The sequence below is a fragment of the Chlorella variabilis genome (genome assembly GCF_000147415.1).
Source record: "Chlorella variabilis unplaced genomic scaffold CHLNCscaffold_14, whole genome shotgun sequence".
Lineage (NCBI taxonomy): Eukaryota > Viridiplantae > Chlorophyta > Trebouxiophyceae > Chlorellales > Chlorellaceae > Chlorella > Chlorella variabilis.
In genome coordinates, this window is record NW_005435074.1 from 105145 (window position 1) to 130637 (window position 25493).

The following is a 25493-nucleotide window of genomic DNA, read 5'->3' on the forward strand; positions in this document are numbered from 1 at the left end:
AAGCCCCCCCCCCCCCCCCCCCCCCCAATATTTGCAAGTGCAGGGAGACCAGCGACAGCAACTCTCTGCTGCGCGGCGTGTTGCTGGAGACGAGCAACATCTGCATGGCCAGTGTGTGCCTGGCGCTGCTGCTTGGCGTGGCGGTATGGTTTGGCAGTCGCATTCTGGAGGCCTGGCGAGCGGGCACCGTGTGGGGCTTCAGGCGCAAGTACCTCCTCGTCACGACGGGGGCGGAGATCCTGATCCAGCTCATCAACCTGGCAGCTTTCCTGGCGATGAACGTGTACAGCTACGTGGTGCGCCGCTGCAAAATGTTGCCACAAGCGGGGAATGGGCACGGGCGGGACAGACACCACTGCACGCGTTGTCTGCCGCTGCCATGTGCTGGTACTGTGCTGGTACTGCATTGCACAGGCCCAACCTCATCCTGGCTGGTGCTGGGCCGCCGATGCCGCTGCAGAAGCCGTGCGGCTGGTTCGACCCTGCAGCAGTGGTTTTGAGCCTCGCCTCATGGACCTGTTGGGACACCCGTGAGGAAGCTGCTACGGCTCATTGCTTTGCCTGCTCCTTTGCTTGTGTGGGATGTTTTGAGACCAGGCGTTGCTTGCTCACATCGCTGGCTGCAGTGCTGTTCCTCAATGTCAGCCGTCCGCTCCTCCTGCTGCCCTCCGGCTCCTGGCAGCGCCTGCACCAGCGCCTGCGTCGCTGGTGGGCCCAGCGGCGGTGCCGCATCTGGCGTTGCGGCAGCAGTGATAGCGGCACCAGCACAATGCACCCAACTGGGAAGCAGCGGCAGCAGCAAGAGGGAGAAGACATGCTAGGCACGCACCCAACGCCCATCACACTTGACCTCCCAGGCAAGCAAGCTGCATGCCGAGGCGTCACAAATTTGCCGCTCCTTGCTGCTTGCCCCCGGCCTGATACACCCCAACAAAATTATTCAGCTGTGCACATGCGCCCATTGTCAGAGCTGCTGATCCTGCGCGGCTGGCCTGCTCATTGCAGCGCGCAAGCTGGATGTGCAGATGGCGGTGTGGGTGCACCTGGTGGCTTTTGTCCTGCTGTTTGTTCCTATGGAGGTTTTGACACTCCTCACCACCATGGGCACACTGGGAGTCTTTGGTGAGCGCATGAGCTGGGGCATGCTGCCGCCGCCAGCGCATCCCGCACCCGCCTCCCCCACCAGCATGTGCGTGCTTGTGCTTGCAGGTGCACAGGACTACCGGACAATCAATGTGCAGCCTGGCGCTAGTGATTGCAGGGAGCAGGCCTATTTGCACGGGTGTGTGGTGTGTGCGTGCCCTGCTGAGTGCAAGCAATTCTGTGGCCAGCTGTGGCAGGGACACTCACAGACGGTTGCTCTGTTTCTGCTTCCAGGGACTGCACCATGCAGGGACCCTATGCTGTGATGGCACTCGTTGTCGGAGGGATGTGCGTCTGACCGCCCGTGTGCCTGCCTGCCTCCAGCATACCTCTTGTCATGCCGTCTCCTGTCCATAACACCTGCATGCCAGTGCCTCTGCAGCGTCATTCTTCAAGTGCTTGTGTTTTTGGTTTTGATGATGCTTGTTCTATCTGAGTACAAGCGCCTGCCATATGCGCCCTACAGGTGCGTCGTTTGCGGGTCTGGTTTGCGCGTGCTGTGTTAATGACCCTGCATCATTAAAACAGGTGTGTAACACTTGTGTTTACACGTCCTTGCTTGCTTGCGTGTGGGCTCCTGCTCCTGCCATGCAGGGTCATGAATGTGGCTGCGCGCCTCACCATGCGCACCCGCATCTCAACCTGCGTCTTCTTCATCGCAAGTATTTCGTTGATCTACTATATCAATATCGACAACTGCAATGCCAACATAGAGCTCTGGCTTGGCATCGGCCCGATGTACATTGCCATGACGACGCTTTTGCTGGCGGAGGCCTTGCTCTACAGCCCCAGCCCTCCACAGCAAGCCGCCGTCAAGCTCCACTCCTCGCTGCAGCAGTTTTCATGGACAGAGGCGGGCGCCCCGGCCGTGCTGGCCAAGCGGGGGCACCCATCGGAGCCCCTGTTCTGCTTTGAAACCGCCCTAAAGGCCTGTTACTTCTGCCTCCATTCCTACAGACACTTTAGGGTGAGTTGCGCTCCAAACAGGGCACCACCCTGCTTGGATGGTGGCTGCCTGTCTCCCCTGGAGCAAATGCCCTCCCACACCTTGCACAATTGGTCTGCAGCCTGAGAGCACAGTCTCCTCGCTGCAAACAGCCCTTGCGCTGTATGGCTGCATGCACTATGAGTGGCTGCGGGAGCCGCAGCTCGACATGAACTGCCTGCTGTGCTGGGGCCCCGACACTCTGGTCATCGCCTTCCGTGGCACGCAGTCGCTGGCCAACATTAAGGCCGACGCCAAGGTTGGTGCTGCTGGTGGCTGCCTGCGTGCAGGCTCCTTTGCATGGCCCACCCTGTCCTCCTGCCGCTGCATGGCCCACACTCGTCCGCTTGCCGCCGCCTGCAGTTTTGGCGCTCGCCGCATCCGCCCCAGCGCGGCGTGGTCATGCTGGGAAGCAGGCCGCTGATCCACACCGGCTTTTTGGCCTCCTGGGTCGACCATGGGCTGAACCAGCAGGTTTTGCAGCGGGTGCGGCAGGTGCTGGAGGGGCGGCAGCACGCCGCCATGGAGCCCTTTGGTACCACGGTTGTGCGCTGCTGCAGCCAGGAGCACGAGGAGCGTGGGGCGGAGCTGGAGGCTGCCGCGGCGGCGGCACGGGCTTCCGAGGCTGCCGCGTCTGGGATGGCTGGCTACGGGGAAGGGGGTGGCGGCGACCTCGGCGGCAGCGCCAGCGGAGGCAGCGAAGAGTGGGAATGTCTGAACCACAAGGCATTGGCAACTGCTGCCGCAGCGGCCACCGCGGTGCTGCCTGTAGACGAGGAGGCGGCAGCGGCGGTGGTGTCAGCGGTGATGCAGGGCGGCCAGGAGGCGGCGGCAGCCCTGCTCTCTGCAGTAGGTGGGGGTGCCGGCAGGGACAACACCAGCAACGGCGCAGCAGTGCAGCCCGACAACGGCGCCTCCCCAGCAGGCCCGTCTGGCAGTGCGCTGGCAGCTGGTGGCAGTTGCAGCGGCAGCCGGCAGACCCCCTTCCGGGTGCTGATCACAGGGCATTCCCTGGGAGGCGCCGTGGGCACGCTGTGCGCCCACGACCTCGCCAGGCTGCTGCCCGAGTGGGGCCACACCACCGTGGTGAGCCCTGCCAGCTCAGCAACCTTCAGCGAGGCAGTACTGTCTCCAGCAGCAGCAGCAGCAGGGGGGCAGGCAGGAGAGGAGGGCGCCGCCGCCGATGCCTTGGCCAGCAGCGGCAGGGCAGCCGCGGCGCCTACACTGGTAGCCGTGCAGTGCTACACCTTTGGCGCGCCTCGCACAGGCAACCACGCGTTTGCGGCAGAGCTGAAACGCATGGTGCCCGACTCCTGGGCTGTCATCAACGACCAGGACCTCGGTGGGCGCCACTGAGGGCGGCTGGGGCCTGGGGCGGAATGCAGCCTGGGGTGCGAGGGGCGCGCATGAACTTGACCAACAGTGCCCGCCTGCCGGCACCCCACCTGACCAACCACCTACCTACTACCTGCCTCACCCCACACCCCCGCAGTGGCCAAGTCGGCAAAGTTTCTGGTGCTGTTCAAGCGCCCCGGCCACGTGTGCATTGTAAATCCGCGGGGAGACCTGATAGTCAACCCAAGTGCGTGAGCCAGTGCTGCCCTGGGCACATCCACCCCCCCGCATTTGCCTGTGCACACACCCACTCACCCTCCTGGTGCCACCGCCGCTGGCAACGTGCAGGCTTCCTGGAGAGCAACGTGCAGCGCAGCTCGTACCGCGCGAGCATCTCGCAGCACCTGCTGCTGTCATACAACCAGTCATTTGCTGCCATCCTGCGCAGCCAGCATGAGGGCAAGGGGCTCAGGTGCGACGGGGAGGCGCAGTTGGGCTGACTGGGCCCCTGCCTGCGGCTGGGCCTGCTGTCTAGGTGCAGCAGTGCTGTCCTGGGAGCTGCACAACGGCATGCATGCCGAACTTGGGCCTGGTGCCTCCCGCTTCGCTGGCCTGCAGCGGCGGCGCCGAAGCCGTGGCGTTGCTGGCCGCAAACCCCGCTGTGCGCGAGCTTCTGGTTAGGCCGTTGGCAATCAGGCATGCCTCGCTGCGGCGCTACATCCAGCGCAGTGCGGCAGACAAGCAAGAAGATGCTGCAACTCTGGCAGCGGCACCCCAAGTCGTGGTGGTGAGCTCGGTACCAGGAGCACGGCCTGGAACCGCACCGGGGGACCTGGATGGCTACCATTGCGAGGAGGAACAGGGGGAGGCAGACGAGATGCAGCGGCAGTCGACGATCCCAGGCATGCCCCGGCTGGTCAGCGCGCTGTCAACGGTGGCCAGCATGGCCTTTGAGTCTTACAAAGTGTAGTTTGCTACCTAAATCATGTATGTTACTCCTAAACACTGCTCATTCTTTGCGTATTGGCTTTCCTGATCATCTGTCGAGCACATTGTGAGACACATAATTTCCAGCATTTCGCTGGCGTCACGCGCTGTCATTTGGCCACAAACGCTGGCATCCCGAGGGAGGCGCGGGTCAGGGCGACGGCCCTGCAGCCTGCGAGCGGCCATCCGAGTGCACTGTGTACATGGACAGGGCGCTGGCCTCCACCGCGCCATCCTCGGGGGCCGCCGCCGCCGCCTGCAGCTGGCGGGCCGCCGTCTGGATCCGCCACTCCTCCAGGGCCTGCTCCGTGGACGCCAGATGCTCCTCCGCGCTCTCAGGGGCGTGGCCGAACGCCTTGATGAAGCTAGTCCTGATGTCGCCGCCGTGCTGCAGTGAGTCGCGCGCCAGCGCCGCCGCCACGCGGCTCTGTGCTGCGGCACAAAAAGCAAGCAGGCAGGGCAGGTTGGAGCATAGGGAGCTGTGGTGCCATGCGGGGCCCCAGCTGCACCAAGCACTTACACAAGCACCTACAGCCACCAATATTCAACAAATAACAGGGAGATGCCCAGGCACCGCCGCCGCCGCCAGGCCGCCCCGTGCCTCACCCGTGATGCTGTCGCAGCGGCAGGAGCACTTGACGAGGGCAATCTGCTGGTAGATGGCCTCCTCCAGCGGCGACCGCGCATCGCTGGCCGCCTCGCGGATGGCGTGCAGCTCGCGCTGGGTGGCGTCGCAGCGGCTGGCCCAGGCGGCCATGCTCAGGCAGGGGCCCATACCCGCCGCTGCCTTGTAGTCCCCCTCAACGTGGGCCGCGGCGTGGTGGATGACTGCGGCAGGCCCAACCGGCGACCGAGGAGGAACAGAGTGAGTGGCAGTGGCTGTGGTAGCGAACGACGAGGCAGGGGGCAGGCCGGGACTGGCCGGCAGGGCCACCCACCTGCATCCAGGATGGACCGAGCCAGGTCCGCCATGCGCCCCTGCGTAACCTTGAAGAAGGGGCCGGTGCGGACGGCCACCAGGTTGAGCTCCTGGACAGATGCAGCCGCCCCGTCCCGCCACATGGAGCTGCTCACCGCGCGCAGCAGAGGGCGGGGCAGGACGAAGAAGGAAGGGAAGCGCTGCGCCGTGAAGCCCCTGCAAGCACCGGAGCGTGCGTGGGAGGTGAGAGCACACCGGCCGCTCCAGCGGTCACCCAGTGCTGCCCTGCAGCGACTCCGGTCTCACCACGCATCGAACAGAAGCACGCGGTCGCTGAAGGACAGGCGTGGCCAGGAAGCCAGCGTCTGGTAGCACAGGTGCTCTCGGTATGTGTCTGCCGCCAACGAGTCGGCCTGTGCCAGCTGCCGCCAAGCCTCCACCAGCCGCTCCCGCGGCACCGGGTCTGTGGTCTCGGTGTCGCCTCGCATGCGCATGTGCATGGCGGCCAGCTTGTCCCCTGCGTGGCGCAGGGCCGCCGCCAGTGCTCCTGCAGGCAGAGGGCGCGTGGCAGGAGGCGGGCGGTCACCAGCAATACCCATCACCCGATGGCGAGGGCATGCATGCCGCCGCCACCGCCGCAGGTCGGTGGAGCGCGCTCCCTGTAACGCGGCCAGCGCTCCTCAGACACAAGACCTGCCAACGCGAGGCCAGGCTACGCGGTTGTCGATCTGTTAATGGGCCGCTTTTGCCCCGACGCACAAACCAGGCCGGGTCTCACCTCGGGCAGCCCGTGCTGGACTGGGACGCCGGCCCGCCGTGACGTCAGGACCGAAGCGCAGCTTAGAGTTGCCGCCCGTGCGTTGGCTCTTCGTGTTCATTTGTGCGCGCTCTGTTCTGGGAATGCCGTTGGAGGCTGCTTCCTGAGTCCGAGAGGTAATTGGATAAGACGCATGCGGCAACGCGGTGGCCTACAGAGGGCGGCGGCGCTGACGGGGCAGAGCAGGCCGCGCAGCGGGCGCAGTGCCTAAATTGAGCGGCTCGATGAGCCATTGGAGGCCGTGTCAGGTGGTTTTTTTTCCAGTGGATGCCTCAGCATGCCCCATAATCTGCAGGTTGTGCATAATTTGCGCAGGCCTGCAGTGTACAGCCTGCCACGTTATGGCTGCGCCAAGCCAGGCGCCGTCTGGTGGCAGGGCGCAGTGAAGGCTCAGCCGGGGCCGCTGCAGGCTATGAATCTGACCGACAGAGTCATTCAGTCAGACAGCGGCTCTAAGCGGCAGCGACTGCGTCTGGGCCACGACCCACCAACCGCCGCTGACAGTGGGAGGCATTGCAGTTTGGCCTTACACATGCCCGCATGCACACTGTCATGAATGTGCATGCGCTGATGGCATGGATGCTGCTCCACTAGTAGGGCCGCCACTTTCTTGACGCTCGGAGTTCCGCAATCCGCTTCTTGTCTTCCTCGAACCGTTGTCTCAGGTTTAGCAGCTCTGCAGGCAGTGACAGCGCGGAGATGAGGCTTCTTGCCATGAGGGCAGGCTCCATCACTGCTGTGCAACAACAGCAGATGCCCCAACAAATTCCAACAAACAGAATGGCCCAGCCCGCACGCACACCCACCGTTCCTCCGGTGCTCTCGCTGCTGGAAGCGGTAGAAGTCGGCGTGTGTGGCGTCCTTCTTGGTCGCCGCCTGCAGCTGCGCCGCCGCCGCCGCACCTGCCACACCTCCCACCGTCACGCCAGTGGCGCTGGCATTCTTCTTGCGCCCCTGCAACAGCAAGCAGCAAACACGTGTGTTCAATGCCCGATGAAATGTGCACCCCTGCCATGCACGAAGCAGCAAAACCATGAGGTGCAAATGCTGGCCTGACTGCCAGGGCTCGGCAGCACAGGCCTGCTTCAGTGCCTCAATTGCACCAGCCGTGAGGCAGGGGAGAGCCCTCCACTGGCAGGTCTGACACTCGCCTTGTGCCGCTGCACCACCGTCCAGCCATCCTCCTCCTGCGCCTTGACCGCCTCTGCCCGCCGCCGCTCCTCCTCCGCCTCCCACTCCTCCATCCATTCGTCCAGTGCCTGCTGCAGCTCTGCATTGCCAGGCTTCAGCGCCTTGTGCTCCTCCACCCAGCCTGCAACAGCAATGGGAAGGGAGCCAGCTGGCTCGTGCACGTGTGAGCTTGCCATCCGGATGGCTTTGGCGTGAATGCCTGTACTCATCCCCAGCCCAAGGCAGCCCCGGCTCCCCCCCCGCCTCGCCTTTTAGTCCGTAGGGCCCTGTGGGCTCCTGCAGCTGCAGTTCTAAGGGCCGCCCCTTGGCGGCCGCCTTGAGCAGCTTGTCCCGCCCCTCCGCCGCCGCATACAGCAGCACCGCCGACACTCTGCTGCCATGCAGCGCCGCTCGCTCGATGGTGCCATATCTAGCAAACAGCTCCACCAGGGCAGTGCCCTGCAGCTGGGCCGGCACGCCAGCGATGTAGACTGCGCGGTCCTTGGGCAGGCTGTCTTCCCCCGTGTGCGGCTTGATGTAGAGATATCTGACAGTGGCCGGGCCAGGGCCAAGCAGCCTCACAGGGAGGACTTTGTAGCTGGTGCTGGCCATGGCCACACTTGCGTGCTCCTCTGGCTGCCTAAATTGGATGGTGGAAGACCGATGTAGAGTATAGGCATTTGTAAACGGCAATGGGACGCGGCACAGGACAGCACGGCACAGGTGGCGCATGGAAGGGCGTCTTCCTCAAGCATTGTATGCTTTGCCGCTCGAGATCGCACCTTCAGCCGCTAACAGCACTCACGAGCCCTTGTCTGGCGCCATGCATGTGAGCCTGGCGGCCGCCCATGCTGGCCCCGCCACCACCAGCGGCCGCCCTCAGGCCAGGCAGCCACCGCCGACAAACGGCCTACGCAACCGTCTGCTTCCATGCACAGCAGCGGCGAGGGCTGGTGCAGCAGCGGCAGCGGGGTGGCGGGGGGTGGCGGCAAAAGCAGTGGCTGACCATCAGCAGCAAGACGAGGCTGCGGGAGCAGCGGTAGATGCCATGATTGGGCAGCCTGGTGACGCAGATGAATGGGTTGAGGTGGGCAGGATTGGGCCTCCGCATGGGGTGCGGGGAGAGATGAAGGTGCAGGCGCTGACAGACTTCCCCGAAGACCGCCTAGCCACGGCTGGGCCCAGGTGCGCGTGTGTGTGTTTGTATGAGAGCACATCATCCCTGCTGTGCTGCTTCTTTCTCAAACCGGGCAGTAAGGAGCAAACCACCGAGACCAGAGACATCAATCACTGCATGCTACACCAGTGCAAACCGCACTGTATTTCTGGTTGGCCCACACGCTTGACGTCATTTTCCAACCGGCTGAAGGTGGCTGCAAGCGCCGGCGCCCAAGATTGGGAGGCGGCAGGCGCCGCCACCTGAGGAGGTGGAGCTGGAGTGGGGCCGCAGCATGATCAGCAAGGGGAATGAGGTGCGTGCTGTATGTGGTGGGCTGCTAGTTGCAGCCGTGCCTGGGTCACGCTCTCGCGATTTTGCAGCTGCTGGCTCGCCCAGCGCTCGCCATCCCCCTGGGCGCTGCAGGTGTGGCTGGTGAAGCTTGCAGAAGTGGAGAGCCCTGAGGAGGCGGCGCTGCTGCGGGGCCACACACTGCTCATCCCCGCCAGCGCGCGGCAGTCTCTGGAGGATGAGGACGAGTTTTATGTGCAGGTGCGCCGGTGGTGGTGTGCATCTGATAGGTGTGGCAGGTCTGCCCAGCCCTGCACGTACACTGGCGCATTCTGAAACACTCATCCAACATGCCCGCACCATGCCTGGCTGTGCTGCAGGACCTGGTGGGGCTGCGAGTGTTCCTGCAGGCCACCGGGGAGGAGGTGGGCCTCGTGTCGGACGTGTTTGACGGCACCGGCACCCACGACGTGCTGCGCATCCAGCTGGCGCCCAGCCTGCTGGAGCGGCTGGCGGCAGCAGCGGCCCTGCAGAGCAGCAGAGATGATGATGTCGAGGAGGCGGAGGCAGCAGAGGCAGAGGCGGAGGGAGGCGCTGCCGTGCCCCGCCACGTGCTGCTGCCGTTTGCCAAGGCCATGGTGCCGGTGGTGGATCTGGCGGCGCGGCGCATGGAGGTGACGCCGCCTGAAGGGCTGCTTGAGCTGGTGGCGCCGTCCAATCAGCGGCGGGCGAGGAAGGAGAACCGTGGGCGGCGGGAGCGGCGGCGGACACGGCCCCGCGGGCAGTCAGCGACGGGCGCGGCCGATGCGCTTGGCAGCGACGGCAGCAGCCCGGCAGAGTGACACCCAGCGGCCAGGGTTCTCATTGTTTACACCAGAAGAGAGACATGTAAAGCAGATTCAGTGGGAAGCAAGACGTTGGCAGCAAATGAATCGGGAGCAGGAGAGGTGCACGGTCGGTGCAACGAGCAGCAGAGGCAAGGTTCATTGGTAGGTATTGCAGGAACAGGGGTGGAGGCATGCGCGGTGCAGGTGGTGTGATAATGCTACAGGGGTCTGGTGTCCGCATGGCAGCGGTACAGCTGTCGGTACAGCAGCAGGTCTCACGCCAGGATGATGAGGATGAGGATGAAGAGCACCACGGCTGTGATGGCCAGCAGGAAGCACCACTTGGAGCGGGCAGCGCGCTGGCTGCGCTCCGCGCGCGCAATCTGGACCGTGGCGTCGGCAGCGCGCTCCCCCGCCCGCGTGATGTTGGCCTCAATGTCCTCCAGCTGCTCCCCCTGGTCGTTCACCAGCACAGCCAGGTCCTGGAAGATCTGGTGCACCTGCGCCAGGGGCAAGCAGGCCCGCAAGCAGCGGTGAGGCATCACGAGGGCAAGGCAACCATTGCCAAGGCTGGGGCGTTCCTCAGCCAAGCCGGCACCCGGCCAGGCTGCGCCAGCAAGCAGCTTGCACGCAGCAGCGGCAGCACTGGCCCCTCCAGGCGCAGCGCGCCCCAAATCAGTCGGCACCCCTTGCAGCCAGCCAAGCAGGTGCACGCACCTCGCCAATCTGGCCCGCGATCTGCGTGATGGCCTGGTCCCGCTCCTCAATCACCGCCTCGTTGAACTGCAGCCGGTTCTCAATGCTCAGCAGCTCCTGCTTGCGCTGCGCCTCCAGCAGCGCCTGCCGCTCCACCGCCTCGCGGCTCCCTGCCAACACCTCCTGCTGCTGCGCCGCCGCCGCCGCCGCCGCCGCAACGCCGCCTGCCCCGGCCGGCTGCCGCGGCAGGCTGGCTGCCTCCTTGGCCTTGGCCGTCTCCATCAGCCGCTCGGAGCTCTTCAGCAAGCTCTGGAAGTCGCGGAGCAGCTTCTGGGCTGCGCTGCTGTCACGGGCCGGGTGCGCCGCCACTTTTTGCCGAAACTCCTGGGCGAGCCCCTTAAACTTCTGGCCGCTCTCTGCGATGCGCCGGCGCAGGTCTGGCGTGTCGGCTGCCGTGCCCAGCCGCCCCACATCATCGCGCAGGCGGTTGAAGGCGGTGACGGCACGGAATTGGATGCCCTTGAGCTCGGCGGTGGCCGCCGCCGCCGCGTCGCCACTGCCGTTTGCGCTGCCTGGCAACCGCCCCAGCTCCCGCCCGCCCTGCAAGCGCGCTCAGGGTCAGCCGGACCGCTTGGTCAGTGCGGGAGAGGAGTGGCTGGGCTGCTGCCGCAAGCAGGCGAGGCGATCCGTCAAAACGCGCAGCGTGTCGCGTCGCTCACCTGGGCCGCCATGCCGCCGCCCAACAGGGGATCAGCCGGAAACTCCTGCAGCTCCACCGTAGAGTCTTCTGGCAGGGCGCGTGGATGGGGGCTGCTTCTCGGCTGGAATAAGGTCCCGATGAATCAGTCGCCCCTGCCTCAAAGCAGACAGGGCGAGGGAAGGGGAAATGGACGTGGGAGCTCCTGCTGCTGTGCCGTGCTGCCCACAGCTCTGCGACCTGGACTTGTGGACCGCCCACCGCTCGAATCCTTGCAACTCTGCCGCTACTTCGTGCGCCTGGCATCGTCCAACAGCGCAGCAGGCGTTGAAGAGGCCCGCTGGGTTGAAGGTCACCCGCTGGCGTGAGCTCCAGCCAGCCATGGAGGCGGTGCGGGTCTGAGGGCCGTCTCTACAAATTCCAGGATGGCGGAGAGCCTGCTGGCCGCGGTGCGGCACTGCCAAGACGAGGCCCCGGTCCAGTCTCTCCTGGCAGCGCCCCACGTCCAGGCGGAGGTCAACAAGTGCGTGGTTTCGGTGAAACCTCGGCTAGGGAGCTTACTGGTGGCCGCCCAGCGGGCAACCGCAACTGGGTCACCTGCTGGCAACTGCCGGCCCCCACCCCGCCCCGTTCGGGTGCCGCCAGGCAACGTTTCAAACCCCGCATCTTCAAAACCTGCCCAACGTCTTGCAGGCTGGGCCCCACTGGCGTCAACTCGCTGGGTCTCGCTGTGAGTCCTCGCTGCGGCCCTTGCTTTGAACCTTGGCAGCTGAGGCGGCGGCTGGAGTCGCGCATCCGTCAGCCCCACCTTGCGTCGCCACCCCCGTTCCTGCCACCTGTAGGTGTGGCGCAACCACGCGGGACTGGTGCAGGCGCTGCTGGAGGCAGGGGCCGACCCAGACATGCAGGACAGCGAAAGCGGCTGGTCGGCGCTGCACCGCGCGCTGCACTGGGGCCAGCTGCGCATCGCTGCAGCCCTGCTGCAGGCCAATGCCAGCCTGGGCCTGCCCGACTGGCGCGGCCGCAGCCCTCTGGACCTGCTGTCGGCTGAGCTCAAGGAGTACATTGAGCCAGGCGGCGACGGTGACGTGTTCAGCTGGGGTGCGCCTCCTGCTGGGGCTCTGTGTTGCAGCCGTGGCTGTGGCTGCGCTACCACTGCCTGCCTTGCATGGCTGCTGGCCTGCCACCCCGGCCCAGCCTCAACCTCCATTCCCGGCCCCTCTGCCGCCCGTTGCAGGCAACGGCAGCAACTACACCCTCGGCACAGGCTCCACCGATGTGCAGCTGCACCCGGCCCGCGTGGAGAGCCTGCACGACCAGCAGGTGGCAGCCATCTCCGCCGCCAAGTTCCACTCCGCGGCGGTCAGCGTGGATGGGCGACTGCTAACCTGGGGGTGGGGCCGCGGCGGACGCCTGGGTGAGCGCGGCAGCGGCTAGTGCGGCAGGCAGCTGTGGGAAGCCCAGCGCAAAGAGCTGCTGCTGTGCACGCTGGCAGGCTGGTGCAGGTGCTATGCAAGGGTGTGTGCCTCCTCTGCTGCCTGCTCATGCGCATCCCTGGCCCTCCCCCCAAACCTCTGCCCCCACCACAGGCCACCCCGATGCGCACATCCACAGCGGCGAGGGCGCAGTGATTGCGCCGCTGGTGGTGTCGAGCCTGGGGCGGCGCGCGGTGGCGGCGGTGGCGGCGGCCAAGCACCACACCGTGCTGTGTACCACCGCGGGCGAGGTCTTCACCATGGGCAGCAACCGGCACGGCCAGCTGGGGTACGCCGTTGACAGCCAGCCCACGCCGCGGCGTGTGACCTCGCTGCGCCAGCGCGTGGTGGCGCTGGCAGCCGCCAACAAGCACAGCGTGGCGGTCACAGCGGCTGGGGATGTCTACACCTGGGGATCAAACGTGCTGGGGCAGGTGTGTTGTAGTTTCACAGGGGCACCTGCACTGTGCGTGGGGTAGCGGCAGTGTGGCCTGCGACCAACAGCAAAGCCGATGCCTGGCCCCTCAACGAGCCGCATCCGCACCGCTTTCACCCCGCTTGTGCTTTGCTGCTGCTGCAGCTGGGCTACGGCACCAGTGACTCAGTCTCCAATGCTGCGCCGCGTCTGGTGGAGGCGATGCGTGGCAAGGCGGTGGTGGCGGCCGCTGCCGCCAAGCGCCACACCCTGGTGCTGACTGCGAGCGGCGAGGTGTACACCTGGGGCCACCGCGGCGTGTCGCCTCGGCGCGTGCAGCTGGCGGGGGCACGGGACGCCCTGTCTGCAGAGGGAGCCCCCATCACCTTCCACCGCGGCCATGCTGACGTGGCGCGCCCCGTGGCGGCCGCCATCTGTGCCGGCGCGGCCCACTCCTCGGCGCTGACGTCGGCGGGGGTGGTGCTGACCTGGCGGTCGGCCGACCCGGCACTGCAGGTGCAGGAGGTTGGTGGCACGCTGGCGGGCAAGCGCGTCGTCTCCGTCGCGGCAGGTGAGGAGGGCGGGGTGGCAAGCATACATCGTCTCGCCAGCCTGAGGCTGACGAGGCGTGCCTGCTGAGCCGCAGCAGCATAGCATTGCTGGCAGGCCTGCGCTCCTGGCCTCTTCCAGCTCCCCCGCTCTGCCCTGGCCTGCAGGCAAGTACCGCACCGCGGTCGTGAGCGATGAGGGCGATGTGTACATGTGGGAGGGCCGCTCAGACTACTTCCCAGCAGAGGGCCGCCAGCCCGGCAGTGGCAGCAAGAAGCCTAGCAGCGGCTCTGCCACCAAGGCGCGCCCCATCCCCGGCGGGGCAGGCGGCGGTGGCATGCGCATCAGCCTGGGTGGCGAGGCGCCCCTGGGCAGCAGGTATGGCGCGGCCGAGTGTGGCACCGGAAGCTACGGGTCGCACACCCGCCGCCCGGGGTCCTACATCGAGCGCTTTGCGCGGGAGCGCGAGGCTTCTGCGGTGTTTGGTACGTCGCCGGCGGCTGCCGGCGCGCCCGGAAGCAGCTACGGCGTGTCAGGCAGCGCCAGCAGGCCCGAGCTGTCCTTTGGGTCTGGCACTAGACCCAGCCGCGCCAGCGACGTGTTTGAGAGGGTCCGGCCCGAGAGGTGAGGGCTGGCACGGGGCGCCGGGCTGTTGGCATCGGTTGGGTGGCAGTCCCAGGTGGCAAGGCTGCTGACTTGTGCTAGACAGCGGGGCCAGCAGGGCTCTGTGTCACCTTGCCGTCAGCATGCTGCGTGGGTATGCTTTCTGGTGCAGGGTGGAAGGGCTGAAGCGTGCCGCGGCGGTTGCGGTGGGCGAGAAGCACTCGCTGGCAGTGCAGCGCTGGTCGGCGGCGCAGCTGGAGGGCATGGTGGCGGTGCCCTGGCTGCACCCCGCACCAGCTGCTGCAGCATCAGTCGCTGCGGCTGCTGCCGACGACGACCGTTGGTTCCAGCAGGCTGCCGATGCGGACAGCCTGATGGACGGCGGCCAGCTGGCCACACCGCGGGGTCTGGAGGCGGAGCCCAGCAGCGCCGACTCGCCCGCAAGCATGAGCCCCGGCCGGCCCTCGCCCGTGCGGCCCGGCCCGCGGCGTTCGCGGGCCGCCGAGGCAGCCGGCGTTCCCTCCCTGCAGCGCATCTGCGAGGAGGAGGTGGCGCGGCGGCTGGTCGACCCGCGCACCTGCCTGCCGGTGCTGGAGTATGCTGATGTGGCAGGGGCGGAGGTGCTGCGCGCCTACTGCCTGGCCGTGGCTGTGTGCAACCTGGATGCTGTGCTGCTGGAGGCGGGCGGCGCCTTTGAGGAGCTGGCTCCCCACCTGCTGGGAGAGCTGGAGAGGCTGTTCAAGCTGCGCCTGGCCGGCGCTGGCGCCAGCGGCAGCAGTGCGCAGGCAGCAGGCGGTGCGGCGGCGGCAGCTGGCGCACTCGATCCCGAGCCCGCAGGCCCGGCGGCCAGCGAGGAGGGTGCGGCGGCCGAGGCGGGCAGCAAGCAACGGCAGGAGGTGCCGCAGCCGGGCAGCCTGCTGCAGCCTGGCAGGCGGCCCACCGCAGCGGCGCCCTGGCTGGGAGATGAGGGGGTGGAGGTGGGAGGCCTGTGGGCATCCGGCGCCGGCCTGGGCTTCCAGCCGATGGCGCTGGCCGCCGGCGGCAGCAGCTTCCGCGACCGCTCGCAGGCGGATGCCGAGGCGGCCACCCAGCGCCTGCTGCGCACGCTGCAGAAGAAGCTGCAGCAGATTGAGCACCTGGAGGCCAAGGCTGCCGGGGGTGCGGCCCTGGACCCGCAGCAGCAGGCCAAGGTGCAGCAGAAGCCGGTGATCCAGTCGGCGGCAGCTGCGCTGGAGGGAGGCATGGCGCTGGATGATGTGCAGAGCATTCTGCGTGCAGCAGCGGCGGGGCGGGAGCCAGAGGCGGCGCTGGGGCTGGGCTCTGGCGGCGGCAGCAGCAACAAGGCGGCGGGCGCAGCCGCGACGGCGCCCGCCAGCGTCGGGAAACAGGCCAAGAGCCGCGGCAAGAAGGGCTGTCACAAGCCGGATGCCGTGGCTGGCGACGGCAGCAGCAGCGCCGCACCAGTGGCAGCAGCTGCATCAGATGCGGAGCCGTTCCTTGCCGCAGAGGCGAGTGGCAGCCTGCTGGGCAGCTCGCCGCCCAGCTCCAGCCTGGTGCCTGCCTTTGGGCCTGCTGGCAGCGCAGCGGCACCAGACGAGCAGCCTCGGACGCCCGCTGCGGCCACGGAGCCACCCAGCGCGCCGGTCGGGCAGGTCAGAAGCCTTGTGGGCTTTGCCAGCTGCTCTGCAAGCGACGGTGTGGGCGCCGCAGCGCAGCGTCAGTCTGGGCAGCAGCTGCCGGCAGGGGCACGGCCCTCTGGCGGCGGCAGCAGCAAGCCCAAGTCTGCCAGCAAGCGCAAGGGTGAGCGGGCCAGGGGCTGCTGGGCTGAGGCCAGCACTGCGCTGCCAGAACTGTATGTGTATGTGTGGCATGCCCTGTTCGACAGCTTTCCTGAGTGGCTGGTGCTGGGTGCGGTTTTGCCTTGCAGGCGGGCTGTCCATGTTCTTGAGAGGAGAGCTGGAGCAGGATGCTGCCGCTGCCGAGCCAGCCGCGGGAGAAGGGACCGGCGGCGGCACGCCCATGCCTGCGCCCGCCTGGGGTGCCAAGGCCGCCGCGCCGGCTGGCGCCGCCTCACTGAAGCAGATCCTGGACCAGGAGGCGGCGGGCATGCAGCAGCAGGGCCCCGCCGCCAAGCCGCCCTCGGCCCAGCGCAGCACGCCTGGCTCAGGTGGGCTGCAAGCGCAGCTGCTAGCGGTGGGTCTGTGTGGCAGCTTGCTCCAGTACCGACCATGCCTGTGCATTTCTGAACAAGTGGACTTGGCCTGGTCGCTGTGCCTGCAGGCATCAAGGCCCGGGCGGCCCTGGACTCGCCCAGCGCTGCTGCCGTTGCTGCAGCAGCTGCGGGCGGCCCCCTGCGCATGTCCCTGGCCACCTTCATGCACAGCAGCCCGATGCCAGCTCAGCGGCGGGACAACGCCTCGCCGCCGCCCGCGGCGTGGGGCGGCACAGCAGGGTCCAGCCCCCCGAGCCGCCAGGCCTCGTTCCGCGCGATCCAGCAGGAGCAAGAGGCGCTGCTGCCGGCCACCAAGGCGTTTGGCACCTCGCCCCCTGCAGTGCAGCGGCTGGCCGGCGGCCTGCCTCCCTGGCGCCCGCCCCAGGCGCCTGCCAGCTCAGCTGGTGCCGCTGGGCCGTCTGCCTCACTGCTGGGCGCCTCTCCATCCGCCAGCGGCAGCCTGCTGGGCACCTCGCCATCAGGCCGTGGCGCCTCCTTCCTTGCTGCCCCCGTGCCCCAGCACAGCAAGTGGTGAGCAAGCCACCTGCATATCTTGTACCTGCTGCTACCATTCCTGCGTTGCTGCATGGTGTCATGCGCCATTCTGTTGCTGACATCCTGTGTCCTCCTCTGTCCCGCAGGTACGTGCCTGAGGAGAGCCGTGCCGACCTGCGCAAGTCGCTGAAGAGCATCCAAACCGAGGAGGAGGCCATGGCTGTGCTGGCCAAGCAGTATGGCTCGGACAATGTCAAGATTGCGGGCAAGCCCAAGGCGGCCAACCCTAAGCCCGGCATGGCGCCTGGGCCCGGCCCCGACCTGCGCCGCACCTCGCCAGGGCTGCCCCGCCCCGGCGGCAAGCAGCAGGGCAGGCAGGACAGCGGCAGCAAGGCCAAGCAGCAGGATGGCGGCGGCAAGGCTGGTGGCGGCAAGCAGCAGGATGGTGGCGCCACCGCTGGCGGTGGCAAGCAGCAGGATCGCAGCGGCAAGCCCAGCAGTGGTGGCAGGCATCCCAGCCGTGGCGGCAGGCATGGTGTTGGCGGCAGGCCCAGCCGTGGCCCTGCCAAGCAAGCCAGCACCGCGCCATCGTCTGCTGCTCCCGCCCCGGCAGGTGGCAGCGGCGATAGCAGCAGGCCGCTGCCGACGCCGCAGCAACCACAGCCGCAGGCCACACATGCTCAGGCATGATGCCAGCCGGCAGCAGCTGGGTGCACTGTAGCATCAGGATAACTGTAGAACAGGCAGTCATAGGTGTGGCCTATGACGTGTTTAGTATACGCCAGCAGCGGCAGCTGCGTGACCCCTTGTAGGCAGGCTTGGCTTAGACTCACTGCCACCCGCATGCCCCAAGAGAGAAACCCTTCCCGTGCTCTTTTTGTGACTCTACCTTTTGGCAGACAAGCGCATGCCGTGCACAGAGAATCTATCCTAAACATGTGACTCATCCATTTCCCTTCCCTCTCGGTCTGCACTGTTGGCACTGTTGCATTTCCCCTCCTGTCCCCTTGCATGACACCATGAGGGCCACCCCAGTGTGGCCCTCGGGGGCTCTTGGTTGCCTTTTTGTATTTGTCGCTGGCTGCTCATTTTGCAGCCTTGCGCTCTGCTTTTGCATACATGCACGGTGCTGCACAGTTGTTATGTAACTGTCAAGCAGCTCCCTCTGTGGCTGGGCTGCGTGTGCTTCAGCTACAGGCCTCCCTTGCCTGGATGATTCTGTTGCAAACCACTCTCAAATCAAGGGGGACTCTTCGAGGGGTACTATTTGTGTCTGGGAGGGTAGCAGCCTGTCGGGAAGGCTTCACTCAGGCTGCCACCTCGGATCCAAAGCGGCTGCCGCCATGCCATTTCATATCAGGAGGGCAGCTGCCGGCTGGGGCGTGCCAGCCATCTCAGGCAGCCGCCGGCCTCAGCGCTTGCCGCGCCCGCCGGGCTTGCTCAACGCGGGGAAGCCGCCGTCGTCCTCCTCGTCGCCGCTGCCGGGGTCGCCGTATTGGTAGATGCCGACGTGGCGCCGCCGCGCCGTCTCCTGGCACGAGCGCAGCACCTCCAGCACCTCGCCCGTCTCGCCAGGCTGCAAGCGCATGGGCAGGAGGGCAGTGGGCACGAGGAGCTGAAGGCTAGACTACGCCATAGACCATGGAGCAGGCAGCAGCAGCATGCCGAGGTGTAGGCAGAATGGCACCAGGGGGCGCTGACGGCAGCTGCCACCCCGTCCACCTGCGCGCCCTTGGGCTCCACCAGCCGAGCCAGGCCCGCCGACAGCAGCTGGCCGGCCACGCTGCGGCTGTAGTCCTCGTTGCCGGGCTCCATCAGCGTGAGGTGCAGCTTGGTGGGGGCCTGCGCGCCCCAGTGCTTGCCGCTGGCCACCAGCCGCTCGCGGCGCTCCACGTACGCCGTCAGGCGCCGGTTGCCTCCCACCAGCTGCCACAGGAACTGGGCGGCCTCCACACCGTGCTCCTCCTCCACCCCCGGGGCCTGCAGCAACCACAGAGAGCCGGGGCCAGCGGTGTGCAGGGGAGGGGGCATGGAGGGCCAGGCTCCCCGCACATCCATTGCTGACAGCATGCACATGCAGGTCTGGAAGGGATGCGCTGGAGAAGCAGCAGCAGCAGCTGCAGCAGCAGCAGCCGGGATCGCACCTTGACAAAGGCGATGCAGGCCTGCTGCGCCTGGCCGGGCACCGCCGCCAGCGCCGGAGGCATCGGCCGCACCTGCGGCTCAACCAGGCAGGCACCATGAGAGACGCATGCAGTCAAGCAAGCATATTCAGCCGCTGCAGCAAGCAGCCAAATGCCCGCCATGCCGCCCCACAAGAATGGACCTGCCTGTGCCGCCACTGCCCATGCCCCTGCGCCAGCCCACCTGCGCTGCTGTGATGTGCTCCCGGTTGCCAAAGTCCATGAACAGAACGTCATACTTGGGAGCGGTCTGCGAGGGAAGGAGCAGGGGGTGGTGCGGTGTGAGTGGCGGGAGCAGGCTTTCCATTTGCCGTCGATCGACTGCGATTGGCATATCGTGCACATGGTGTGGGCGCAGCGGGCCCTGCACATGAAGCCGCGCTGCCAGCGCACCGGGTCTGCCACGTAGGCGCGCTCCACGGCGGCGCGGTACCACTGCTTGTCCGCACCGCTCTGTGCCAGGCACTTGTCCCCGGCCTTGAGCGGCGCCTGCGCAGCACGGTTGGGCATGGCAGGAGGGCAGGGTGAGCTCACGAGTGCGCGCGCAGTCCCAGCTGGCCCCCACAGCACACAGGCTAGTGCAGGCAGGCAGGCAGGCAGGTGCGGCGGCTCGGCTGCTCACCGCCGGCGGCGGCGCCCCCTCCAGCGACAGCCCCGCCAGCTGCTCTGCCACCCAGGTCACGCGCGGCTCCTCGGCCACCTGCCGCGGGTAGCAGGGGAGAAGCAGTCAGGCGCCAGCCAGAAAGCCCAGCCGGCTGAACACGCCAGGCCGGCCCCGCTTTGAAACCCAGCTAAACGCAGCAGTGGCCAGGGCCCATCCAGCCACCTCCCCGCAGCCAGGCAACCAACCTGGACGTAGAGCGCGTTGGCGTCTGTGACATCTGACACCACCACATCAAAGTGCTCGCGCTCAGCGGAGCCGCCGTTGGCCGTCGCGCCGCTGCCGCCCTCCCCTTCCTCCTCCGCGGGCGCTGCCGCCTCGGGCTCGTCCTTGTCCCACACCTGCACCATGACACAGCGCAGGAGGCAGGGCAGCCGGGGAGGTTACAGCCTTACACTGGCCACACATACATCCGGGGGAGAGCAGGCGCGGTCGGCCGTAGCAGCACAGCTGACCACCGCCTTGCAGCATTCCTGCGCATGCACCCCGCTCCCCCAACTGCCCCCACCTTGAGCTTCTGGCTGCGGGCCTTGGCCTGCGCCGCCTCCAGCTCCTTGCCGCCGGGCGTGGAGTAGGGGTCGAAGGAGGGGTGCAGCTTGGCCAGGCCGGCCTCCAGCAGCGCCACTGCAGGCACAGCAGGCACACCAAGCCCTCTCAGCTTTCGGCATCGACCGACGACCCATGCCCGATACTGCCCGGCACGAATCTTGCCCGATACTGCCCGGCAGTACTGCCCCGGCTCACCTCCCAGGTTGAGCCGCCCGAAGCGCACGGTGCCCTGGAAGTTGCCGACCCGGTCCACGCTGGTCACCTCCACCTCGCAGTCGCGCTGAAAGAGGGGCGGCCCAGGAGGAGGGGTGAGGGCATGGCCGACACGCGGCCGCAGCAGCCGTACGCTGTTGGTCGTGCGCCTGGCGCAGGCCACCATCCCAGAACACACACACCCCACGCACACACCACCACCACCCAGCACCACCACAGCACCACACCTGCAGGCAGTTGTCGCGTGTGAACCGCAGCGCATCCTCCCAGTACGGCTCCTCCTGTGAGGCAGCATGGCGGGCAGGGCAGGGTGAGGCGCGGCTGTCCATGCCAGGCAGGGTGAGGCCAGGTCGCACATGCCAACGCGCAGCTGGCAAACCCACCCACTCCTCCCGATCCCTGCGCCAGGCGGAAAGCAGCGCACCTCCACTGCGGGGCGCCCTGCCGCCGCGGCCTGGCCACGCTGCGGGCAGCGCACGCCGCTGGGGTTGAAGGCAATGGTGACGCCCTCCTTGGGGATGTACAGCTTGATGCGGTGCCCGCTCAGCACATACTCGCAGACCGCCGCCAGCTTGCCCGCGCGCTGCAGGAAGGGCAGGTGCTGCTTGGCCCTGCGGCGTAGGGGCGCGGTTGTGGGGGGATTGGGAGGTTGGGGGACGGTGGGCAGCCACGTTGGGGCAGGAGCACGGCACCCCAGCTACCACCCAATGTGTGCACCATGCGCCCCAACCAGCTGCCCAACAGCCCCATCCAGCTGCCCGGCAGCCTCCTTGTCCTGACCTGGACGAGGTGCCCGGCAGCGAGACGTCGTTGACGTGTGGCTTGGGCGGCTCCTTGCTGCTCCACTGCCCCTTCTTCCCAGACTTGCCCTGCACCTCGGCATTCATCAGGTCCTCGTAGTGCGCTGCAGGGCGGTGGGGCGGGAGTCCAGGGGCACGAGGAGCAGGTGAGATGGGGAATGGGAGGCGCTGGCAGGCAGGCTGGCTGGGACGGCGGTCGAGCAGGGCAGCATCAGGTGCAACCCCAAGCATGCAACGTGCCTGACCGCTCCTCGTCGCCGCGGTGCTTCACCACCTGCGCCAGGCCGCGCACCAGCAGCAGCTCCGCCACATTGTTGACCTGCGGGAAAGAGCAGCACAGCAGACAGAGTCAGAGCCAGTGGTTCGGTAAGGCCGGCAGCAGAACGAGTGATGCATGTGACGAACGAAAAGGCTGCCGCCTTGCTATACCATGCCTGCCCACCCTGCTGCCGCCGCCGCACCTTCTGCTCGCCGCCGGCGCCCTCGGTGACGGTGACTGTGGCGAACGACATGGTGCGCTCCTCTCCGGGCCGCCCCGCGCCCTCCCCCATCATGGGCTGCACCTTGCGGTTGTACTCCATGCTCACAGACACCTCCTTGCCAATCAGCCGCTGCCTGCACCACGGCCAAACAACCAGCTCAGGTGCCACAGCCAAACAGCCAGCTCAGCTGCCGGACCAGCTAGCCCGCCTGTCCCACACACGCCGCAGCAGGTATGCCAGCGGCTCAGCATGCGCGCACCCCACACCACTCCCTCCAGCCAGGCCGCACCTGAGGAACTCCTTGGCCTCTGGGCCCCAGGGCTCCGGGGCGCGCTCCCGCGTGCCCATGCGCGGCGCGCGGATGCTGCTCAGATTGATGCGCTTTTTTAGGGTTAAACCCTAAACCCTAAACCCTAAAACCCTAAAAATGCTCCACGCCTGCCAAACAGGCAGGCAGGCAGGCAGGCAAGCTGGGCGTGTGCGCCAGGCGATCCAGGGCACAGCGCTGGCTTGCGTAGCCTCAACGAGATGCAGCAGCACAGTGCCTGCCACCCGCCCCCTGCACCTTGCCTCACCTGACGCCTTGTCCTTCACCACCAGGCAGTCGCCAGACACAATCTCAGACACGATGCCGGTGAACTTGTCGCTGCGGGCAGGGGGGGCAAAGAAAAGAAATGCTCAGACACCAGCTGCTCGTGCCCCACATTGCTCTGTCCAGCACACCCGTGGGGATGAGGAATGGCGGCAGCAGGGATCAGCAAGCCACGCCCAAATCGCCCTCCTTCACCTGAGCTTAGCGGAGTTCCCGGGCTGGGGCACATAGTTGTGCCACATGCCCACCTTGGCCTGCTTGGCCGCCCGCTCTGCATGCACGGGCCAGCAGCAGCAGTTTGGTGCAGTGCCCGAGCGCGCTAATACCAGCACACGGCAAACTATTCAATCCAGGCAGCGCCAGCTCACGATGCAGGCAATTCCCTGCACCCGGCACAGCACAGTCGACCGCTGCAGAGCGCACCCAGCTCGCGCAGCTTGAAGGCGCCTGTAGTCATCATGTTGAGGCCCCACTCCGCTGTGCGGCCCAGCCCCGCCTTGATCAGGGCTGTGGCCAGGTCCTGCTCCGGGGCCGGCGCCGCCGCGGCAGGCGTGCCGTTGGCGGCGGCGGCCGCGGGCGCTGCCGGAGCGTAGGCGGGCGGCGGGAACTGCACGTTGCCCACGAGCACACCAAACTGCACGCAGTGGAGCAGGGAAGAAGATTTCGTTCGGTGCCTTGCAACGCTGGTTGGAGGAGGGAGCATGCTGCTCGTGCCTCTGCTTGCCCCCCACCCACTCCGGCGCACCCTCAGCCCCAATTGCCCTCCTCATCCCCAGGCTGCAGCCAACCGCTTCAAGACGCCACCCCCCCACACACCTGGCTGACGCCCTCCAGCACGATCTTGACTTCCCGGTTCAGAGTGCGAAGCTCTGTGAAATAGCGCGCCTCCCGCGCAAACGGCTCCGCCTGCACCTCCGAGGGCGCTGAGGTGCCTGCCGCCACCAGCGATGCCGCAGTGCCGGCGGCAGGCCCCGTGGCGGCTGCCTCTTCTCCGTCAGCCGCAGGCGCGGCTGGGGCCGCAGTGGGCGGCGGTCGGCGGCCCATGCTGGGGCACTGCACGCCCGCCACCATCACCGTCGCGCTCTGCAGCTCCGGCAGCAGCGTGACGCGCAGCATGCTGCCGCTGCTGACCTGCTCCACGATGGCCGACACCGGCTTGCCCTTGCCCACACGCGACAGCAGGCCCTGGGTATCAAACTCTGCAGGCAGGTAGGCAGGCAGGCCACACAAGGCTATAAAATCCCCAGGCGGACACGTCGTCTGCAACAAGCACTGCCGCGATCCGCAGCAGCAGTGGTTCCTCAGCTCGATGGCGCGATCCCCAGAGCACGTACCGTCAGCTGCGAGGACGTCACGCACGGCCGCTGCTGCCGCATCCTTGTCCTTTGTGTGCACCCCCAGCCCCTTGGCCTCTGCATCCGCCTGCGCCCTGGCCAGCTCCTCATAGAACGGGCTCTGCTTGTCGCTGGGCGGCCGCACCTTGGCCCAGCCCTGCGCCACCAGGCTCAGTGCCGCGTTCTCCTTCTCGTTCACAAACACGCTGCCAAACTCCTTGCCCCCCGCCTGCTCCAGCACATAGTCCACGCGGAACACGCAGGGCTGCAAGGGGGGAGGAGGGGAGCGCACTCATGGCGGCCTCGCTCAGTCCAGCTTCACCTTGCTTCTCCTGCCGCCGCCCCGCTGCCGCCAGTCGGTTAGTGCAGAACCCGCCCAGCACACACCTTGCCCGCGCAGAGCTTGCGCAGGAACTCGCGGGACTGCCAGGCAAAGGGCTCGTCGCGGGTGGAGCCGTCGCGGCGGCCCTGCAGTGCACGGAGCAGGCGGTGGGTGGCGCATGTGGCCGCTGGCGGCGCAGCCCGCTGAACACACCCCGGTGCCTGCTACATCGCCCACATCAAGCCCGTTGCTGCCTCGGCAGCCCTCCAGCGCCCCAGTCAACAGCTGCCACTGCTGGAGCGGGTGTGGCACGCTTCGGCAACCGCGATCGGTGCACCCCGCAACCCTCAGCCACTCACCAGCTTGGGTGCCAGCACGCTGGAGAGGGTGAGCCTCTTCTCGGCGCCCGGCAACTGGCCGGGCTTGGCTGCCGCTGCTACCACCACCGTGTCGCCGGATAAAACCTCCTTGACCACTCCACGTAACCACGCCATAGCTGGGCGACACGGCAGAGGCACGCAGGGGGAACGCGGGTGATGGGGCGATCGGAGAGAGGCCGCAACAAAACCCCTGCGATGGATGTGTCGTCTAACAGTGCAGACAAGCAATGAGGGATCAGAGACGCAATAGGGATGAGGACACGGTGAAATAAGGCACCACGGCCCCTTCCACCCTGGCCTCAGTAAGGCCCAGGTGGCCAGATGCATGCATGCCCGCTTGCGGCTCTCATAACCCACCCCCCAGCACTCACAATGGGTTCATTCGACGCTCTGTGGGGCGCCCAAGGGGCTCACACAAGCAATTGGCAATTGCGGAGCCCTGTGCTCGCCTCTTCCACATCCCTCCCGCCCTCTCCCGTGGCCTACATACATTTCCTCGTGTCTTTATGGTGCCACCAGCGCCAATGGCGCGCACCTGAGCGTCCCAGCAAGGGGTGATGGTTGGCCCAGCCTCTTTCACCCTCTCTCCTTGCGTGCACGCTTCCCAAAATGTTACCAGGTGCGTACTGGGTGATGTGAAGTGAGCAGGCGCCCTGACAACGCCACATACTTGAAGCCTGGAATGCTTGCTGAGCCGCCAGCTCTGCAGGAGCCTCCCTAGCAGGTGTCTGCGCTTCAGCGAACGCTGAATTGTTGCCTCCGATGCGCAGGAGTGGCCGCCGCTACACCGCCGCCCCCACTGCCGCCTCTGTGCGGCGCTTCTTCTGCACCCGATGATGCGAGCCGTTGTTGCGGAGTGTGGTACCATTTCGATTACCAGGCACCGTGGGACCACGCATCTGCACGGACATGCAAGTATGCAGCATGTTTGCACAAGGGCGGGACCTCCGCCACAGCCACGATGTTGCCGCCATTCGACTTCCCAGCCCCTCACCTTCATTGCCGACTTGTCCTTCTGGCGAAGGGTGGGCAAGGGGTCGCTGCGCTCTGCTGCCGCCGTCTGCTGTGCCAGGGGCAAGCTGCTCTTGTGCTTGCGGGTCAGCAGCGCGCGGGTGAGCCTGTCCTGCTCATTGCGTCCCTGCTTCCTCCGCGCTTGCTTGCCGGCTCGCACCTTGGTGGGCTCCAAGCGTGCCGCCTGGCGCATC

General features: G+C 66.8%; 7 protein-coding genes across 7 annotated transcripts in view; 4 read left to right on the top strand and 3 right to left on the bottom strand.

The window, feature by feature from the left end:
- Positions 1-104: 104 nt before the first annotated feature.
- Positions 105-500, top strand: CHLNCDRAFT_135490 (expressed protein; the record flags this gene model as incomplete). Its single annotated transcript, XM_005846161.1, has 2 exons — positions 105-296; positions 489-500. 2 exons carry the CDS (start codon positions 105-107, stop codon positions 498-500), a joined length of 204 nt encoding a protein of 67 aa, XP_005846223.1.
- Positions 501-1562: 1062 nt separating this feature from the next.
- Positions 1563-4433, top strand: CHLNCDRAFT_135491 (expressed protein; the record flags this gene model as incomplete). Its single annotated transcript, XM_005846162.1, has 7 exons — positions 1563-1609; positions 1738-2110; positions 2211-2387; positions 2492-3470; positions 3621-3710; positions 3812-3935; positions 4082-4433. The coding sequence occupies 7 exons, from the start codon at positions 1563-1565 to the stop codon at positions 4431-4433; spliced, it is 2142 nt and encodes a 713-aa protein (XP_005846224.1).
- A 2343-nt stretch (positions 4434-6776) lies between these two features.
- On the bottom strand, positions 6777-7968 carry CHLNCDRAFT_53102 (hypothetical protein; the record flags this gene model as incomplete). Its single annotated transcript, XM_005846343.1, has 4 exons — positions 6777-6862; positions 6993-7140; positions 7332-7498; positions 7539-7968. 4 exons carry the CDS (start codon positions 7966-7968, stop codon positions 6777-6779), a joined length of 831 nt encoding a protein of 276 aa, XP_005846405.1.
- A 436-nt stretch (positions 7969-8404) lies between these two features.
- On the top strand, positions 8405-9645 carry CHLNCDRAFT_25138 (hypothetical protein; the record flags this gene model as incomplete). The annotated part of the gene is made up of 4 exons (XM_005846163.1): positions 8405-8547; positions 8896-9064; positions 9184-9273; positions 9370-9645. 4 exons carry the CDS (start codon positions 8405-8407, stop codon positions 9643-9645), a joined length of 678 nt encoding a protein of 225 aa, XP_005846225.1.
- Positions 9646-9739: 94 nt separating this feature from the next.
- On the bottom strand, positions 9740-11057 carry CHLNCDRAFT_58221 (hypothetical protein; the record flags this gene model as incomplete). The annotated part of the gene is made up of 3 exons (XM_005846344.1): positions 9740-10130; positions 10348-10926; positions 11046-11057. 3 exons carry the CDS (start codon positions 11055-11057, stop codon positions 9906-9908), a joined length of 816 nt encoding a protein of 271 aa, XP_005846406.1. The 3' UTR covers positions 9740-9905.
- Positions 11058-11448: 391 nt separating this feature from the next.
- On the top strand, positions 11449-17584 carry CHLNCDRAFT_53105 (hypothetical protein; the record flags this gene model as incomplete). Its single annotated transcript, XM_005846164.1, has 12 exons — positions 11449-11546; positions 11717-11753; positions 11866-12124; positions 12261-12440; positions 12613-12932; positions 13079-13484; positions 13630-14086; positions 14238-15865; positions 15993-16232; positions 16346-16808; positions 16919-17217; positions 17442-17584. The coding sequence occupies 12 exons, from the start codon at positions 11449-11451 to the stop codon at positions 17582-17584; spliced, it is 4530 nt and encodes a 1509-aa protein (XP_005846226.1).
- Positions 17585-17982: 398 nt separating this feature from the next.
- CHLNCDRAFT_58222 (hypothetical protein) overlaps positions 17983-25493 on the bottom strand; it is a gene marked incomplete at its 5' end in the record, with an annotated part of 10880 nt that continues 3369 nt past the window's right edge. The window contains 22 exons of the mRNA XM_005846345.1: positions 17983-18348; positions 18495-18752; positions 18917-18988; positions 19140-19205; positions 19349-19444; positions 19578-19655; positions 19805-19957; positions 20125-20240; positions 20361-20445; positions 20606-20659; positions 20803-20989; positions 21159-21282; positions 21401-21497; positions 21640-21793; positions 21950-22024; positions 22226-22306; positions 22448-22523; positions 22676-22886; positions 23069-23451; positions 23587-23851; positions 23974-24054; positions 24268-24404. Of these exons, the coding sequence (XP_005846407.1) occupies positions 18184-18348; positions 18495-18752; positions 18917-18988; positions 19140-19205; positions 19349-19444; positions 19578-19655; positions 19805-19957; positions 20125-20240; positions 20361-20445; positions 20606-20659; positions 20803-20989; positions 21159-21282; positions 21401-21497; positions 21640-21793; positions 21950-22024; positions 22226-22306; positions 22448-22523; positions 22676-22886; positions 23069-23451; positions 23587-23851; positions 23974-24054; positions 24268-24404 (3014 nt within the window). The 3' untranslated portion in view covers positions 17983-18183. The remainder of the gene's footprint in view (positions 18349-18494; positions 18753-18916; positions 18989-19139; positions 19206-19348; positions 19445-19577; positions 19656-19804; positions 19958-20124; positions 20241-20360; positions 20446-20605; positions 20660-20802; positions 20990-21158; positions 21283-21400; positions 21498-21639; positions 21794-21949; positions 22025-22225; positions 22307-22447; positions 22524-22675; positions 22887-23068; positions 23452-23586; positions 23852-23973; positions 24055-24267; positions 24405-25493) is intronic.